An 18417-nucleotide genomic window follows, 5' to 3' on the forward strand; every position below is an offset into this window, starting at 1 on the left:
TGATACAAATCGCATGATGTCTCTCTTCATGCCCGGCCACCAATACAACGACTGTAAATCTCTGTACATCTTCGTACTTCCGGGATGAATGGAATATGAAGAGGTGTGAACCTCTGCCAAGATCTCTGTCCTCAACTGATCTACATTCGGTACCCTCATACGACCATGGTACTGAACAATGCCATCAACGATAGTGTAAAGAAGAGTTGAATCAATTTCTCCCAAATTTCTTTCCCAGTTTTGCATGTCTTGATCTTGCTGAAAGTGTTCTTGTCAAGAGTTTTATACAAGATATCTTTAGCCACATTGTCAAGATTTGCCTTTTTTTTTTTGTCTTCAGCAGTCCATTCAATTCTTGGTTTCCCAATGTACTGTGGACTACCTCCAGAAAAAGCTATAGCAATATTGATCTTGGTGATTGCAAGAGGTCCATCAGTGATGACAAACCACATGTCATCATCTAGTGCTGATAGATGTTCTTGCATACGGATCTTCCAATAATCAAAATCTTCTTTTGAAAACATAGGAATTTTGCTAAACGAAGTCATTTTGGTACAGTGTTTAAGAATAAGATAAGAACCTCTCTGATACCACTTGATATGATCGGTTGAAAGTATAGAGTGGGGGTAAATATGCTTTCAAACAGTTTAATACAATATAATTGAATTCAATCGGTTGAGTGAATGAATCCTGAGCTTATCTTAATGTCAAATGGAATTTGGAAAATAGAAGTATGTGCGGAAGTATGCCAAATTGCAGATTTAAACACTGGGTAAGTATCAGTTTTGGTTAGGTGGTGATGGTACGTAAACTGAAATGACACAAGCAATTGTTTATGAATGTTCGGAGATTTCAAACACTCCTACGTCACCCCTTCTTCCATCTCGAAAGGATATCACTAGAAGACTTTGAATTTTACAAGCAATTTGCAAAACCCCGATCCAGTTTAGGACTTAGACACTGCCTAAACAAGAACTCCTAGTACAACACTTTAGTTTTAGTCCTAGACTGATGATATAACAGAATGAATACAACTCGAAATCCTTAGCACAAAATTGATCTTGCAATGATCAGAATAACACTGGGGCGTTTGTGCTTCGAGTTCCTTGATCAAATCTTGAGCGTATGAAGCTTTTAGTATTCTCGTAAAAATGGCAGAGTTTTCAGAACATGAGTAACTTCTGAGATTGATCAAAATCTCTATTTATACCATTTGGATTGCCAACGGTCATAAATCCAATTTGAATTCTTCAGATATGTTTCAAATTATTCCCGTTGGATTTGTCACTATCACCAACCAATTCTGGAGCCGACATTGCCCTTGGTATCGCAGCACTAGCTTCTGCAGAGAATGTCAGAGTACGGATGATCTTATCCAGAAGTGGCAAGTTGGTAGACTGATGCGGGTAAACTGATGCATCAGTTTAGCAAGTGTACACTGATAAAGTTCAATTTATCATCTCTTGGCCAGTTGAGCGCGGTCATTGATCGTGACTTAGTTTAGCTTCCGAATATCATTTTAGCGTTTCTTTAGTTGATCAATTAGTTTGGCCTTTGTTTGAGCTTTGTAATTTGTAATCACCAAAACTAAAATGGGATTAGAATTTTAGTCATTTTAAATGAAAAATTTATTGCATCATGAGTAATGGAGGTGTATTTATTATCCTTTATATTCAATTATCATCTCAAAATTAATTTTTTTATAGTCAATGTGTAATATATAATATAAAATTTCACAAATAATATTTGGCCACAATATTTTTATATTTTCAAATATTTTACTTTTAGTATATTTGTTTGACACAAATTTTTTTTAAGTGTAAATATTGAAACAAAAAAAGTATTAGTTATTTTTATTGTGATAGTGAGAAATAGGGTTAATAATTTCAAAACTAATAAAGAGGTTATAACATAATAGTTTATTAACTGATTGTAATAGAGAGAAATTTACAAATTCAATATGATATTTTGAAAATAAATTAAAATAAATTATATTACAATAGTATAAAGGGTTAACTTTACAAATTTTTTTGTAAAAAAAAACTTTACAAATTCAATATGACACTCTCTTCGATCAATACTTATTATTGTCTTATTTATATCAATACATTTAATTATAACATTTTTATCAATATTTTTGACATTAAATGACATGTTATTTTAAGTTGATATCAATCTTGTGCCTTATTTTTTACTATAATTTAATTTGTAAAAATGAGTTAAAATATTTTTATATTGTCAAATATTTTTATTTTTCATATATTTGTTTGAAACAAATTTTATTTTTTACTATAATTTAATTTCAAGAAATGAGGTAAAATATTTTTATATTGTCAAATATTTTAATTTATCATATATTTGTTTGGCACAAATTTTTTCTAAATGTAAATATTGCAAAAAAAATAGTTATTTTATTGTGATAGTGAGAAATATGTTAATAATTTCAATAATAATAAAATGACTATATCAAAATAGTGTTTTAATTGATTGTATTTATATTAAAATAGTATATATAGAACTTTATAGATTCAATATGATGTTTTGAAAATAAATTAAAATAAATTATATTACAATATTATAGAGGGTTAACTTTACAAATTTTCTTTAAAAAAAACTTTGCAAACTAAATATGATGCTCTCTTTGATCAATAGTTATCATTGTCTTATTTATAGTAATACATTTAATTATAACATTTGTCTCAATATTTTTGACATCAAATGACATGTTATTTTAAGTGTATATCAATCTTGCCTCTTTTGTTTTTTAATATAATTTAATTTAAAGAGTTAAGTACAAAATTAATAGAATAACATACGTAAAAAAATAAAAAATATAAAAAAAATTTAAATAATTTTCTACGTTATTTAGTGTAACACCCCAAAAATTTATTACCGAATTAATTGTAATTGGAATAATTATGAAGTGAATAAAATATTTATTGCGGCCAACTGAGTTACAAAGTGTATTTATAAAATACACGTGTCAATTAGTCAATGAGTTTGACTATTTCTGGATATATGGTAATATTGACATTTTTTAAAATAATTATTTATGCCAAATAATTTAATTTAGAAGAATATTTGTCCGAGTTGACTGGTAGAAGTCTAATTGACTGGTCAAAGTCAACAATTTCAGAAAATAGTGTTAATAGTTGTGGGGTGTGTGTATCCGAAAAAATATCAGAATGAAGACTAATTTTACCATTTGGATATCAAACAAATTAGTGCGGATCAGGAAATTATTGACTTGATATAGATCGCAAAACACACACTGAAACACAATCAAGAAAACACAGATCAAGGATTTTCTCTTGAATTTTTCCCTCAATTTTCATGTGACTGTAGCAGCCCTCGGGTTTGGTGTTGTCGGACATTCTTCGGAGCTCCGATCGAAGATCCGATCGGTCATCTTGTAGCCAACATCAAGGCAAAGCTATTGATGTAAAGAAATTGACGATCGGACGGTTGGATCACCAGGAAAATGAGAAAGAACAAACGGGATTTGCGCATGTACGTACTATTCATCATCTTCTTCGCCGAGAGTTTCGCGATTCAAGCTCGTTTTTGTTAGTTTTTGAGTTGCTAAATGGTAGTAGGATGTGTGAAGATCATTTCCCAAGCTTTTTTCAACATTTTTCGTGAGAAAATCGGACGGATCTGAGCTTTGAAGCTCACGCTGCCACCGGCTGTTTTTCTCCAATCTATGCCGCCTCAGTGGTCTGATCCGGTCATGGCCTAGTGCGTTGGAATTGTCTCATCAAGATCTACAAGTCTGTAAAATTTCATGAATTTTGGAGCTGATTTGAAGATCGTTGTCGTGCCGCCGCCTTCTTCAATTTTTCGGCGACCACCGACATGTTAACCATTTTTTATCGTCTCGACGTTCTAGATTCAAATATCCAAGTTTCGAGTCGATATTTGAAATCGTTAAGCGGTGAGAGCGCAATAAAGTTTGGTAATTTTTGGTCAAAGTTTGACCAGGGTTGATCAGGGTTGACTTTTGACAATTGTGTGATTTTTCGCAGATCGGAAGCCAGTTGAGGATATTTAGAGGCATAAATCAGCAATTTAGGGATTTGAGCTTTTCAGAATTGGAAAGTTGTGAGATTCTCGAATCCCGATATCCGCAACCGTATAAGTTTTTCGTGCGTTTTAAACGCAAAGGCATGTTATACTCTTCCTTTCTCACACCATTTAGATCATTATATTCACTATTTGAAGATTAAAAATCGTGTTATTGCATTTGTATGTAGATATGATAGCTCAAGTTTTAATTCATGCATCATTCACGTTTTTATGCATTGTGACTTGGTTGTGAATGATTTTTCTGTCATGGCTGGGTCTTAGTTGCTGTTCACTGGTTGATGGCTGGGTTAGGTCCCTTTGGGTCCTGGTTTAAGATGTCTTGAACTAGTGTCGGCTAGGTGAACAGTTGGATGATTGTAAGGTGGTTTATCTAGCGGGCAGCTTAGGCAGAGCTCGGGCAAGTGGGTTGTTCAGGTCAGTTCAAGTGTATTAGGGACATATGTTATGGTTTGGGTCTGGATTATTTTATTTTAGGCCGGGTAATTTATTTAAGAGTCTAAGTGTTTAGTTTATTCATTGGGCTTAATTTAGTTATTGGGCCTAGCTAAAATGTTTATTGGGTTTAACTTATTTATTGGGCTTGAGTTGTTTATTTGGGATAAAGTGTTATTTGGGCTTAAATGAATTGATTTATTTATTGAGCCAAGCTTATGAGACTTAAGATAGTTATTAAAGGCTTAATTTAATAATTGAGTTAAATTTGTTAATGAACATAAGTTGTTTAATTTATTTGGTTGGGCTAAGTTCTAAGTTGGACTAAGTACTATTGAGCCAATCTTAGTCTAATTGGATCAATTTAAGTGTGATTAGGCTATTCTAAGTATTATTGGGCAAGTTTAAGTGTTAATGAGTCAATCTAAGTGTTATCGGACGAATATGAGTTTAAGGGCTTTAGTTAAGGGGCAGCAACTCGAACTAGCCAGTGACAAACAAAATAGTCCGTAAATATATATTTAATAGATGTATATGTATATTTTGATATAAGTAAGATTTTTATGGAAAACGAAATAAATATATATTTACGGGCATAATTTTAAGGAAGATGATATTTTTAAGTTCATGATTCATGCATGTATTTTATGTTAATATTAAGGGCATGTAAAAGAAATATTTTTGGGAAGTTGATGTGAATTGTGACAATTATGTTTAGGAGTCTACGAATCCCCGTGTTAAAGTTGGGTGAAGTGGCATAAGAGGCGTAGTGAATCCCCGTGTTAAGGTTGGGTGACCTCGCAGCCGCGTACGTTGATTTATAGATTGATCAATCGCTTATGTTTATGGTCACACTTCACTGATACAACCCACAGGAAAATAATTTTATGTTTATGACATGCCAATGCTTATGTTATGTATTATGTTACGTATTATGTTATGATTTAGATTACGACGCAGTTTATGCATACGATTTTACGATCATGCATGCATTAGAATCCTCAGGTTATTTTTATATACGTTATGTGCTTGCATGTGGTTTTATTTAGTAGTACTCGTTATTAAAGGTAGAATAGCCTTTAGGCTCACTAGATCTAAATGGTGTGCAGGTGAGTTTTATGTTATTCAGAAGGTTGTGGTCCCGACTGGTGGTGAAGACCTATGTGCATCCGTGGCAAGTTAGCACACCCGCGACCTTCGCCAGCTCATGCTTCAATTGATTTAGTTTATGATGAGATATTTTATGTATTGAGCTATTTTCCGCACATGTTTACTATTTATCATTAGTCATTTGCATGGATTTTAACCTGTTCGAGTTTTTAAACTTTTAAGATGCAATCGATTTTTATTATGCATTAAATTTTATGAAAATCTATTTTAAGTATAGATGCATATATGCATGGGAATATATGTATTATTCAAATGACAATTCGAGTAAGGGTCGTTTTATTTGGTATCGGAGCATGGTCCTTGGAGGGTTGGCTAGCCTGCTACGTGGAGCTCAGAAGTCGCACTGCGAGTCTGTGATTTTTTAAATGCTTTTAATTATGTTTTACGAATGGGACCCATGAGTTAAACTTTTCACTGAAATTTATGTTATAAGGCTTTTAAATTAAAATACATAGCTAAGCAATACGGTTGCGTGAGGGATTATTGAGAATTGCAGTATGTATCCGAGTCGCGTAGTTTGCAATGCGGGTAATCAGGATCCACCTTCGCCTCTACCTTCACCTGCAGCTCTACCACTCGCAGCTTTTGAGAGGGCCATCATGGGCATGCTAGCTGGTATTACTAGGTTACTTGAGCATCAGGTTGGACAGCTTAGGAGGGCGCACGAGGAGGACATCAGTGAGAGGATCTGCAAGCAGGGACCAAAGGATTTTGCGTGGACCTGTGATCCACTTGTGGATGAGGAGTAGATTCTAACATTGGAGACGATCTTTGCCTACATGGGGACCCAGGATGCCGATTGGGTCAGATGCGCAATCTACATGTTGAAGGATGATGCAGCTCTTTGGTGGGAAGATGCAGTGACTGAAGGATGATTTGAAGGGATTTCAAGACGGCTTTCTTTGAGAAGTACTTCATAGAGGATGTGCGAGGACAGCTGATTTGTTACTTCATGAGTCTTTGACAGAGAGAAAGGACTGTGGCCGAGTATCTGAGGAAGTTCGAGCGGGGTTGTCACTTCGTGCCCACAATTGCTGTAGTGGAGAACGAGAGGCTGCGATATTTCACTGATGTCTTGAGGTCCGACATCAAGCATGATGTTTCCATGGCGGACGTGACAATGTACAAGGTAGCGGTTAATCGAGCGTACCGGTCTATGAAGGGGAGGAAGGAGATGCAGGCTCACTTCCAGAATAAGAGGCAGTTCCAGCAGTCATCTAGAGGACATTCCTTGCAGCAGCCAGCATAGAAGTCTTATCTTGGGTTGTCTAAGGTCTCAAATTCTCTTAGACCGCAGTAGCAGCGGCAGCAGAGGCCGCAGGGCCAGCAAAGACAACAGCCTTAGGGGACAGTTTCTCCTAGCACTGGAGGGGTACCTTTCTACAGACAGTGTCAGCGACCTCATGCTGGAAAGTGTTTGGTTGGTTCAGGCAAGTTCTACCATTGCGAGGATCCAGAACGATTTCGAGGAACTGTCACAGGGCGAGGCAGACCACAGGGCACTTGTTTGTGGTGCAGGCTGAGGATGCAGATCATGATACTTCTCTTATCTCGGATAATCATAATTTTTTTTCTTAAATTTATTTATTGAGATGCTTAGTTAAGATTTGCATTGGAAATTGCTTGACTGTTGTACTTGTGTTTTAGAAATGCATGTGTAGGATGAGAATTATGAATTGGTGAACTTAGCATGCTTAGGATTGAACTTTAGATGTTAATTGGTTGCTCTAGAAGAATGATCTATATCTATTGGGAAATCTTTTGTGTACAGGGAAGATTAGCATTAGAGGTATTGTTACGTTTGTGTTGCTATATTCTAGAGCTACGCATTCTTTTATCTCTTATTAGTTTTTGAGGATTTTTAGTAATTGTTTGCTATAGGTTAGATGCGAATGTTGGGTCGGAGAGAATGTTTTGAGAATTCTCTTAGAGATTTGATTGATTTCTATGGAGGAGTTCAGATTTCATTTTTCTCAGAAATCGTTGAGCCAAATGATTCGGGTGAAGGGTACTATTGAGAGATGAATTAGTTTGTTGAAGATATGAAATTTGGGAATTTGGTGATAGTTCTAACTAATTAATTAAGTATTGATTGACGTTTAGTTGATTTTGTGAGGGATTGTGAAGGTGCTTTTGGGATAGAGAAAAATCAGTTACGTGAGTCATTTTATCGATTCTTTTTGAAAATATTGGAATCCTTCTTGTAGTTCATGCATTCCTTGATTCGCATGACATTGTTCATTGAAGATTCAGTCAATTTGGCTTCGAATGATATTTCGGTTATGAATTTCAGAAATTCATATTTCTTGAGAACTTGAATTCTAAATCTGGACATGGATATTGATTTGGGTGAGTATTGTTATTCTATTCCATTGGAATCTCGATTTTATTTTGTTGACATCGGATTACACCTTGGGATTTTATTTCTTTTTCGTTGAGTGCGTGTGGATTTCCTCGTGTGTAAGCCACGCTGACAACCTTGATTTTGATTTGTATTGATGATGGACATGATGTCATACCTGTTGACCGATGATCACCTGATTTGATATTGATTGATTGGCTCGTATCCCTTGTTCATGGAGCTTTGAATTGATTCGCTCACCTCTTGTATTAGACTGCAAACGAGTTGTTTCCTTTTAGCATATTTGTTTTCCAGATTATTGTATTTTTATATTGTTCTGAACCATATCTCTTCGATTTCAATTTGATTATGACCCAGCAAGTTATTTATTGAGCTGAGTTATACTGAACGTCGTCTTGACATTGTTTGGGCTCGTAACTGATAGTGATTGTTAGCACCATTAGAATTTAGTATTTGGCGGGCACCAGATAGAATCGTGAGACTGTTGATATCGAGGTTTTGTTGAGTGCCTGTTGTGATTGAATTTCAGGTCTCTTAGGAGTCGAGTATACCTTTAGTGAAGTTCACCTATAGCATCAGTTGTCAGGCTTCTATAGGTATGGCTCCATACGAGACTTTTTCAAAATAAGGTGTAGATCTCCCGTGCATTGGGACGTTGTTGGCGAGAGGATTCTCTTAGGTTTCGAGTTAGTTCAGCAGACTACAGATATCATGGTTCAAATTAGGGACAAGATGAGGGTCACACAGAGTCGTCAGAAGAGTTATGCTGACCGACGACTATGAGACCTCGAGTTTGCTGTTGGAGAACATGTGTTTATGAGGATTGCGCCCATGAAGGGCGTGATGCGTTATGGTTATGAGCCTCTGTAGTTGGCGTCAGACTTGTCGTCCGAGGAACGACTAGATCAGATCTTAGCACGGGAGGAGCAGAGACTTAGAACGCGAGTTTTTCCCTTGGTCAAGGTCCGGTGGTAGAATCAGTCAGATGAGGAGGCTCTCTGGGAGGCTGAGGTCGTTAAGCGGACGTATTGTCCAGAGCTTATCGGTACTTACTCCAATTTCGAGGACAAAATTCCATTTAAGGAGGGGAGAGTTGTAACACCCCAAAAATTTATTACCGAATTAATGGGTAATTGGAATAATTATGGAGTGAATAAAATATTTATTGCGGCCAACTGAGTTACAGAGTGTATTTATAAAATACACGTGTCAATTAGTCAATGAGTTTGACTATTTCTAGATATATGGTAATATTTGCATTTTTAAGATAATTATTGAGATATCAGAATTAAAATAATTATTTATGCCAGATAATTTAATTTAGAAGAATATTTGACCGAGTTGACTGGTAGAAGTCTAATTGACTTGTCAAAGCCAACAATTTCAGAAAATAATGATAATAGTTGTGGGGTGTGTGTACCAAAAAAAATATCAGAATGAAGACTAATTTTTCCAGTTTGATATCAAACAAATTAGTCCGGATCAAGAAATTATTGACTTGATATAGATCGCAAAACACACACTGAAACACACTCAAGAAAACACAGATCAAGGATTTTCTCTTGAATTTTTCCCTCAATTTTCGTGTGACGGTATCATTTCCCAAGATTTTTTCAGCATTTTTCGTGAGAAAATCGGACGGATCTGAGCTCGGAAGCTCATGCCGCCACCGGCTGTTTTTCTCCGATCTACGTCGCCTCGGTGGTCCGATCCAGTCATGGTCTAGTGCGTTGGAATTGTCTCATCAAGATCTACAAGCCTGCAAAATTTCATGAATTTTGGAGCTGATTTGAAGATCGCCGTCGCCGCCGCCTTCTCCAATTTTCCGGCGACCACCGATATGTTAACCATTTTTTATCGTCTCGACGTGTTAGATTCAAATATCCATGTTTTGAGTCTAGATTTGAAATCTTTAAGCGGTGAGAGCGAAATAAAGTTCGGTAATTTTTGGTCAAAGTTTGACCAAGGTTGATCAGGGTTAACTTTTGACAATTGTGTGATTTTTCGCAGATCGGAAGTCAGTTGAGGATATTTAGAGGCATAAATCAGCAATTTAGGGATTTGAGCTTTTCAGAATTGGAAAGTTGTGAGATTCTCGAATCCCGATATCCGCAACCGTATAAGTTTTTCGTGCGTTTTAAACGCAAAGGCATGTTATACCCTTCTTTTCTCACACCATTTAAATTAGTATATTCACTATTTGAAGATTAAAAATCATGTTATTGCATTTGTATGTGGATATGGTAGTTCAAGTTTTAATTCATGCATCATTCACGTTTTTATGCATTGTGACTTGGTTGTGAATGATTTTTCTGTCATGGCTGGGTCTTAGTTGCTGTTCACTGGTTGATGGCTGGGTTAGGTCCCTTTGGGTCCTGGTTTAAGATGTCTTGAACTAGTGTCGGCTAGGTGAACAGTTGGATGGTTGTAAGGTGGTCTATCTAGCGGGCAGCTTAGGCAGAGCTCGGGCAAGTGGGTTGTCCGGGTCGGGTCAAGTGTATTAGGGTCATATGTTATGGTTTGGGTCTGGATTATTTTATTTTGGGCCGGGTAATTTATTTAAAAATCTAAGTGTTTAGTTTATTCATTGGGCTTAATTTAGTTATTGGGCCTAGCTAAAATGTTTATTGGGTTTAACTTATTTATTGGGCTTGAGTTGTTTATTTGGGATAAAGTGTTATTTGGGCTTGAATGAATTGATTTATTTATTGAGCCAAGCTTATGAGACTTAAGATAGTTATTGGAGGCTTAATTTAATAATTGAGCTAAATTTTTTAATGAGCCTAAGTTTTTTAATTTATTTGGTTGGGCTAAGTTCTAAGTTGGACTAAGTACTATTGAGTCAATCTTAGTCTAATTGGATTAATTTAAGTGTGATTGGGCTAGTCTAAGTATTATTGGTCCAGTTTAAGTGTTAATGAGTCAATCTAAGTGTTATCGGACGAATATGAGTTTAAGGGCTTTAGTTAAGGGGCAGCAACTCGAACTAGCCAGTGACAAACAAAATAGTCCGTAAATATATATTTAATAGATGTATATGTATATTTTGATATAAGTAAGATTTTTATGGAAAATGAATTAAATATATATTTACGGGCATAATTTTAAGGAAGATGATATTTTTAAGTTCATGATTCATGCATGTATTTTATGTTAATATTAAGGGCATGTAAAGGAAATATTTTTGGAAAGTTGATGTTAATTGTGGCAATTATGTTCAGGAGTCTACGGATCCCCGTATTAAGGTTGGGTTAAGTGGCATAAAAGGCATAGGGAATCCCCGTGTTAAGGTTGGGTGAACCTCGCCGCCGCGTACGTTTATAGATTGATCAATCGCTTATGTTTATGGTCACACTTCACTGATATAACCCACATGAAAATAATTTTATGTTTATGACATGTCAATGCTTATGTTATGTATTATGTTATGATTTAGATTACGAAGCAGTTTATGCATACGATTTTACGATCATGCATGCATTAAAATCCTCAGATTATTTTTATATACGTTATGTGCTTGAATGTGATTTTATTTAGTAGTACTTGTTATTAAAGATAGAACATGCTGGGCCTTTAGGCTCACTAGATCTAAATGGTGTGCAGGTGAGTTTTATGTTATTCAGGAGGTTGTGGTCCCGACTGGTGGTGAAGACCTCTGTGCATCCGTGGCGAGCTAGCACACCCGCGACCTTCGCCAGCTCATGTTTCAATTGATTTAGTTTATGATGAGATATTTTATGTATTGAGCTATTTTCCGCACATGTTTACTATTTCTCATTAGTCGTTTTGCATGGATTTTAACCTGTTTGAGTTTTTAAACTTTTAAGATGCAATCGATTTTTATTATGCATTAAATTTTATGAAAATATATTTTAAGTATAGATGCATATATGTATGGTCATATATGTATTATTCAAAAAAAGAAAATTCGAGTAAGGGTCGTTTCATTTAGTAAGTTTAATTATTAATTTTCATTCTAAATTTTATCATTTTAAATAATTTGTAAGTTTTCTTTAATTTTTTACCGTTAAAAAAAAAGAGAATGTTTCAAGTACTATATTGATAACTTACAATCACTTTTAAGTTATACAAATTTTATTATTACTCATACATGATTATTAGTCTATAATATGATATTATTGATAGTATTCAGAGTAAATAAAAAATGTTAATGTAAAAACTCTTTAAATTTTCTCATACCTCTTTGTCATGTTATGTATATAATTAAATGATTATTAATTACTGAAATTAATTATTATTAGGATTTAAGTAGAATAAAAATTTAATTATATTAATTATTTTTTTAATAATATCTTCTCACTATATTACACATAAATTAACTTTTAGAGAGAGAGTTGGTCTTTTCGTTTTATTAACTATTCACCCATATGTTATATTATATATAATAAAATCAATGGCGTATATTAAAGTGATATTGGAAAGTTAATAGAGTTAAATATATAATTGTTCTACTATTAAATATTTCACTTGGTTTAATTTATTATTTATTTTTTAAAATTGTTAGTTTGTTTACAAATATACTACATTAGTTTAATAAAATTTGTTAAAAATAATGATTTAATTATAAATTATTAGTAAGTTAATTAAGATGCTAACTTTAATTGTGTTAATTAACTAATATTCTTATTATATCCTCATTCTAAATTTTATCATTTTTAAAAAGTTTTTTTTTTATTTTTTTTTACCAATTAAAAAATTTATGTGTCAAATGTAATACTGATAGCTAATAAACACTTTAAAATTATAGAGATTAATTATAACTTATGTCTCTCTATGATTATAAGTCCATAACTTGAAATTATCATTTGTATTTAAATTGGATTTAAAAATTTAGTGTAAAAATATTTGAGAAATTTGCTTTGTTGGTTCTCTATTTTTCAGATTTCAGTTTTAGACAGATATTTTTTATTTTTTTTGTTGTTGCAATTTTATCTTTTTTTCGATGTGATGCTGATGTGACATCAATGCAGTGTTGTTGTAGAGCTAACATGTATAGTGTTGCATATGCTTTTTCGAGAAAAAATGACTGAAATTGCCAAAAATCGGAACATGCATGACTAAAACTGAATTATGAAAACATAAAGGACTGAAAACACAAAGTGACAAGCATACATGACCAAAATTACAGTTTTTGCAAAATAATTTTTCAAATATCTTTTTACCATGTTATGTATATAATTAGTGAGTCAATTAATTGAAAAACTTATATATTATGATTTAAGTGGGATAGAAAATCATTTAAATGAATAAATGATTTTTCATATCTGCTCATCATATTACATATAAATTGATTGTAAGAGAACATTCGTCTTTTGATTTTATTATTTATTCACTCATATATTGTATTATATATAATAAAACCATTGACGTAGATTAAAATATTATTGAAAAGTTAATATATAATATTAAATATCTAATATTATTATTTCTAAATGTTTTACTTGGTTTAATTTATTATTTAATTGTTATTAATTGTTTGTTTACAAATATATTGCAATAATTTAATAAGATTTGATGAAACGAGTTAATTATAAAGTATATTTAGTTGTATAAAGTTTTTCTATAATAAAATATAATCTCATCGTATTATATTGTAGAGAACTCAATAATAATCAATATAACTTTCTATTAATTGTGAAATGCAAATATTCAATTATTAAATATGATATTTGATTAAATTAACTAAAAAAAACTTCATATTACGTGTTTTTTTCCTAATAAGAAAAAAAATGCCAACACCTATCGAATTAATCCCCCACATAAAACCTCCCCTGGTCTTCTCGATGTTCTTGCTCTTGGTGGGTTGAATTGAATTAATCCATTTATGATTCATCATTATAATATATTAACATAAACCCCATCAAATCAATGAAGATCCGTCCTTGGCTGCGTCTTATTCGCCTCAACTATCCGCCGACAAATCAATCCTTACGATAGTGTTTTCCATGGGACTTTTCCGCTCGGTGTTTCCTTAAAAATATCATTAAATTTCATTATATATATATATATATATATATAAATATCATTAAATTCTTATGGGTTCGATCCCATTCAACCTCGTCTGATTTTCAGTAAAAATAGTTATTGAGTTGTATTATATATATATCAATATTTTACTCGTTTGCTATATTTAGTTTTATATACTAAGAAATATATATCATATTTAAACGAACCGTGTGTGAAAATATATTATTATAAGTGGGACCTATATTTTTATATCCGGGTTAGTATATTTTAACAGTTTGACTAAACGAGGATTAAAGTTGAAGCATAGAGAATCTCAAGAAACTAATTGATCGATGAGAATGAAAAGTCCATTGAAATCAAGCTGGAAATGCATTAATTAACGAGCATGACGTGCGGCGCGAAGGAGCCGTAAGATTTCGTTTTGGAACCTGAGTCCATTGCATGTTACCATCCAGGCAAATTAAAGCGCGCGGTAGATTTCCCTGGCTGTTATATAAATTGGATCACGTATATATCTTGCTTTCTCAACTGAATGCAGCTCAAGTGAACAAAATGAGAGAGGTACTCTTCATCCTGCTCGGAATCTTGGCCTCTTTGAAGATTTTTTCCCTGGTGGAGGCTGAAGATAGATATGTATATTTCACGTGGGTCGTCGAGTATGGAGATATTTCACCCCTCTTCACCAAACAAAGGGTACTGGGTCGTCAAAGCAATCTGATCTTTAATTGTTTGCTCAACCTTTTAATTATTAAGGATTTGTTTGAGATTATGATTTACACATGAAGATGGTCTCTAGCTCCTTTGATTGATTCGCGTCCGGCCAATATCTCTTATATATGAATTTTACAGGGAATTCTTATCAATGGCCAATTTCCAGGTCCTACCATTGAAGTTATAACTAATGACAATGTATGGGTCAATGTCGTAAATAACTTGGATGAACCTCTGCTGTTCACGTGGTAAGTTTCCGAGTCCATCGCTAAATTTATAATTAGCATGCATGCTTACGTATACGTACATACAATACACACACATAATCAAGACTTCTTCTTATATAATTATTGATGAAAATAAGGAATGGAATCAAACAAAGGAGGTCCTCATGGCAAGATGGAGTCCTGGGAACAAACTGCCCCATTCCTCCCAACTCAAACTGGACATACAAGATGCAGATGAAAGACCAGATCGGAACTTACAACTATTTCCCTTCTACATTGTTACACAGGGCCGCTGGCGGTTTCGGGGGGCTCAATATCTTGGCCAGGTCTGTCATTTCCGTGCCATATGCTAAACCATATGACGAATTCACGCTACTTATCGGAGATTGGTGGAAGAAAGATCACAAGGTTAATTTGACATATATATACATGCATCGATCATATATATTAATTTGTCTCGTACGTGTTGTTATATTATATATATATATTTGCAAATGAAGAATTATATATGTTTGGTCAACAGGAATTGCAACAGATATTGGACTCAGGGAACCCGTTTCCATTTCCTGACGGTCTCCTCGTAAACGGGAATCCGGATTCTGCCTCCTTCACGGTTGTTCCAGGTAATATATATATATATATATATATATATATAATACATGCAAATTGCTGATAAATATAAAAACAGATAAATTAATTAAATACATAAAAATCTACCATGCATTAATGATGATTTGATTTTGTAGGTCAAACATATCTATTCCGAGTATCTAACATAGGAATGACAACATCGATTAATTTCAGAATCCAGGGCCACAAACTGGCCCTGGTGGAAGTTGAAGGATCCCACACTCTTCCAGAAATGTACGACTCACTCGACATTCATGTGGGACAATCGAGCTCATTCTTGGTGACGATAAATGGCGCCATTGATCCCACGGATTATTTCATCGTGGCCTCCATTCGTTTTGAGAGGCCGACACTCACTGCCACTGCAATCCTTCATCTTCAAGGCTCCAAAACTGCAGCTTCAAGGCCATTACCTGCTGCTCCGATTGGCCAATTTCACTGGTCCATGAAACAAGCCAGAACCATCAGGTACGTATGATCACCAAACCATGTGTGGGATTAATATTTCATTAATTATGCATTAAAAACCTACAAATTAATGAAAGTATATATATATATACTCGGATGAACTTATAATTATATATATAGTTGAGGGAGAGAAGGGTTGGAATTAAACAAATAATCAAATATGAATTAATACACGATAATATATATATATATATATATCCATATTTTCAGATGGAATAATACAGCTAACGCAGCCAGGCCGAACCCGCAGGGATCATACCACTACGGCAGCATAAACATAACAAGAACAGTCGTACTAGGCAACTCTCGTGCCGAAATTAATGGGAAACTGAGATACGCAGTTAACAAAGTTTCTTACATAAACCCAGAAACCCCGTTGAAGCTCGCCGATTACTACAATATCACCGGTGTTTTCAACTCAAATTTAACCAAAGACAGTCCTCCCGCCGGTCCTGCAGTTGTGGGCACCTCTGTTCTAAACTTTACTCTGCACGATTTTGTTGAAATAGTGTTTCAGAATAATGAATCTTCTATTCAGACTTGGCACCTTGATGGTTCCAGTTTCTGGACTGTTGGGTAAGCGTAGCCATCAGCCCACAATCTGAATTAATTCCGTTTCAACAATTTTAATTAGCTGTAATTATCCTTTATTGATCATAATTATATATATATATATATATATAAATCAAACTAACAAATAATTTGTTAATTTCTCATAATTCTAGGTTTGGTAGTGGCCAGTGGAATCCTACATTGAGGCCACGCTTCTACAATATTTATGACGCCACCTCTAGAAGCACTGTTCAGGTAATTAATTAATGAAGTTGTCACCACCTAATTAATTAATATTACCGCAATGCATGTGTTGCGAATAAATGCTATAGAATCAATTGTGTGTGTTTTTTTTAAAAAAAATTAAATGAAAGTTTATATTGATTTTAAAATTGAAATGATAACGAAAAAAATTAAATGTAAAAGAAAAATGTGTTATATATAATTGAATGGGAAGAGGGTAGTTTGGGAATTAAAAAAAGTTTCACGACTACTTCAGAGTTAGTTAGTTATTTAGTTAGTAAATGATCGATGTTTAACTTTAACAAAGTCTAATAATCCTAGATCGTACGCAAAAATTCACATGTTATGCTGCATTTAATAGTAAAATAAAATGATATACTGGTATACTTCAATCAGCTTTAATGAAATTTACAGGAACATTTTAGAAATCTTCCCACAGCAGGGACTTGTTTGTAATTTGATATTCTGGAGATTGACGACGTAAGATGTACATGGATGCAGGTGTATCCATATTCTTGGAGTGCAATATTTGTGTCGTTTGATAACAAGGGGATATGGAATCTGAGGTCTGCCAACTGGCCCCGTCAATATTTAGGGCAACAACTCTACGTTAAAGTGTGGAATCAGGAGCTCAGCCCCTTCACCGAAAATGCCCCTCCGGACAATGTCATCTTTTGTGGCAAGGCTAAGCATCCAGCTTAATATATTTGTAGTTTCATTTTGATTTCTTCGTACCGTAGCAGCTCTTTTCATTCTTTTTTTTTTTTAATTTAAAAAAATAAAATAAAAACTTGCTTAGTTTGCAGTTTGTGCGTAATAATGTTTATGAAATCAGGAGAATTCTTCCGTGTTTTCTTTTATCTTTAATTATGCATGTTCGAATATACATGAAAATTAAAGCAAGCAAAGGACGAATATTTTATTTTATTTTATTTTTTTTTAAAAAAACAAGGTTAGGAATTAAATTTCAACAAAAGTATATCTATTTTTATTACCTATCTAAAAGAGTGAATAAAAGAGCAAAATTTTACAATTGTGAATTGACTACTTTGCCCTTTTATTATTCTATTTTATCTATGTAATCCTAATACATATGTATGGCGATATAAAAGTAAACATGTATAATTCTAATGGATATGTATGAGGGTATAAAAGTAAATATGTATACTAATTATTGTGCGATGAGGATTCTTTTCTTTCAATAGGGCAAAAGGCAACTAAAATATTGGTCTACGAATACTTGAGCAACGGTTCATTACTCGACTACATAATGAGGATTTCGTTTCTGATGCTGATATTATAACCTCATTTTCACAATTTAGTTGACCCTTTAAACATTCTTTGCAATTTTGTTTGTCATAAATATACTTACTGATCTATTAATAGTGGAGAGATATTTGATTCAATTATTATTTTTTTTAAAAGTATCTTTGGTCTCAATGTTTCTTAAAAGTCTTAAAATAAGTGTTAATTGTATACAATTATTCCCATGTTGTTATGTTTTTTTCACACAAAATGTTGTTCAATGACAGTAATGTTATGTTATAG

The 18417-nt window shown here is 33.6% G+C and overlaps 1 protein-coding gene across 1 annotated transcript; it reads left to right on the top strand.

Annotated features, from left to right (window-relative positions):
- The first annotated feature begins 14590 nt into the window (after positions 1-14590).
- On the top strand, positions 14591-16654 carry LOC140891381 (L-ascorbate oxidase homolog). Its single transcript, XM_073299840.1, has 6 exons — positions 14591-14731; positions 14888-14997; positions 15114-15384; positions 15500-15599; positions 15723-16074; positions 16285-16654. Exons 1-6 carry the CDS (start codon positions 14591-14593, stop codon positions 16652-16654), a joined length of 1344 nt encoding a protein of 447 aa, XP_073155941.1.
- The last annotated feature ends 1763 nt before the right edge of the window (positions 16655-18417 follow it).

Source organism: Henckelia pumila, chromosome 3 (genome assembly GCF_033568475.1).
Source record: "Henckelia pumila isolate YLH828 chromosome 3, ASM3356847v2, whole genome shotgun sequence".
In the NCBI taxonomy this organism is placed as follows: domain Eukaryota; kingdom Viridiplantae; phylum Streptophyta; class Magnoliopsida; order Lamiales; family Gesneriaceae; genus Henckelia; species Henckelia pumila.

Excerpts from the sequence above, each read along its gene's own strand:
- LOC140891381 (XM_073299840.1), top strand. The coding sequence starts at position 14,591 with ATGAGAGAGGTACTCTTCATCCTGCTCGGAATCTTGGCCTCTTTGAAG. Across the intron at positions 14,998-15,113 it reads GAACCTCTGCTGTTCACGTG|GAATGGAATCAAACAAAGGA; the intron begins GTAAGTTTCCGA and ends GATGAAAATAAG. Across the intron at positions 15,385-15,499 it reads GGTGGAAGAAAGATCACAAG|GAATTGCAACAGATATTGGA; the intron begins GTTAATTTGACA and ends TTTGGTCAACAG.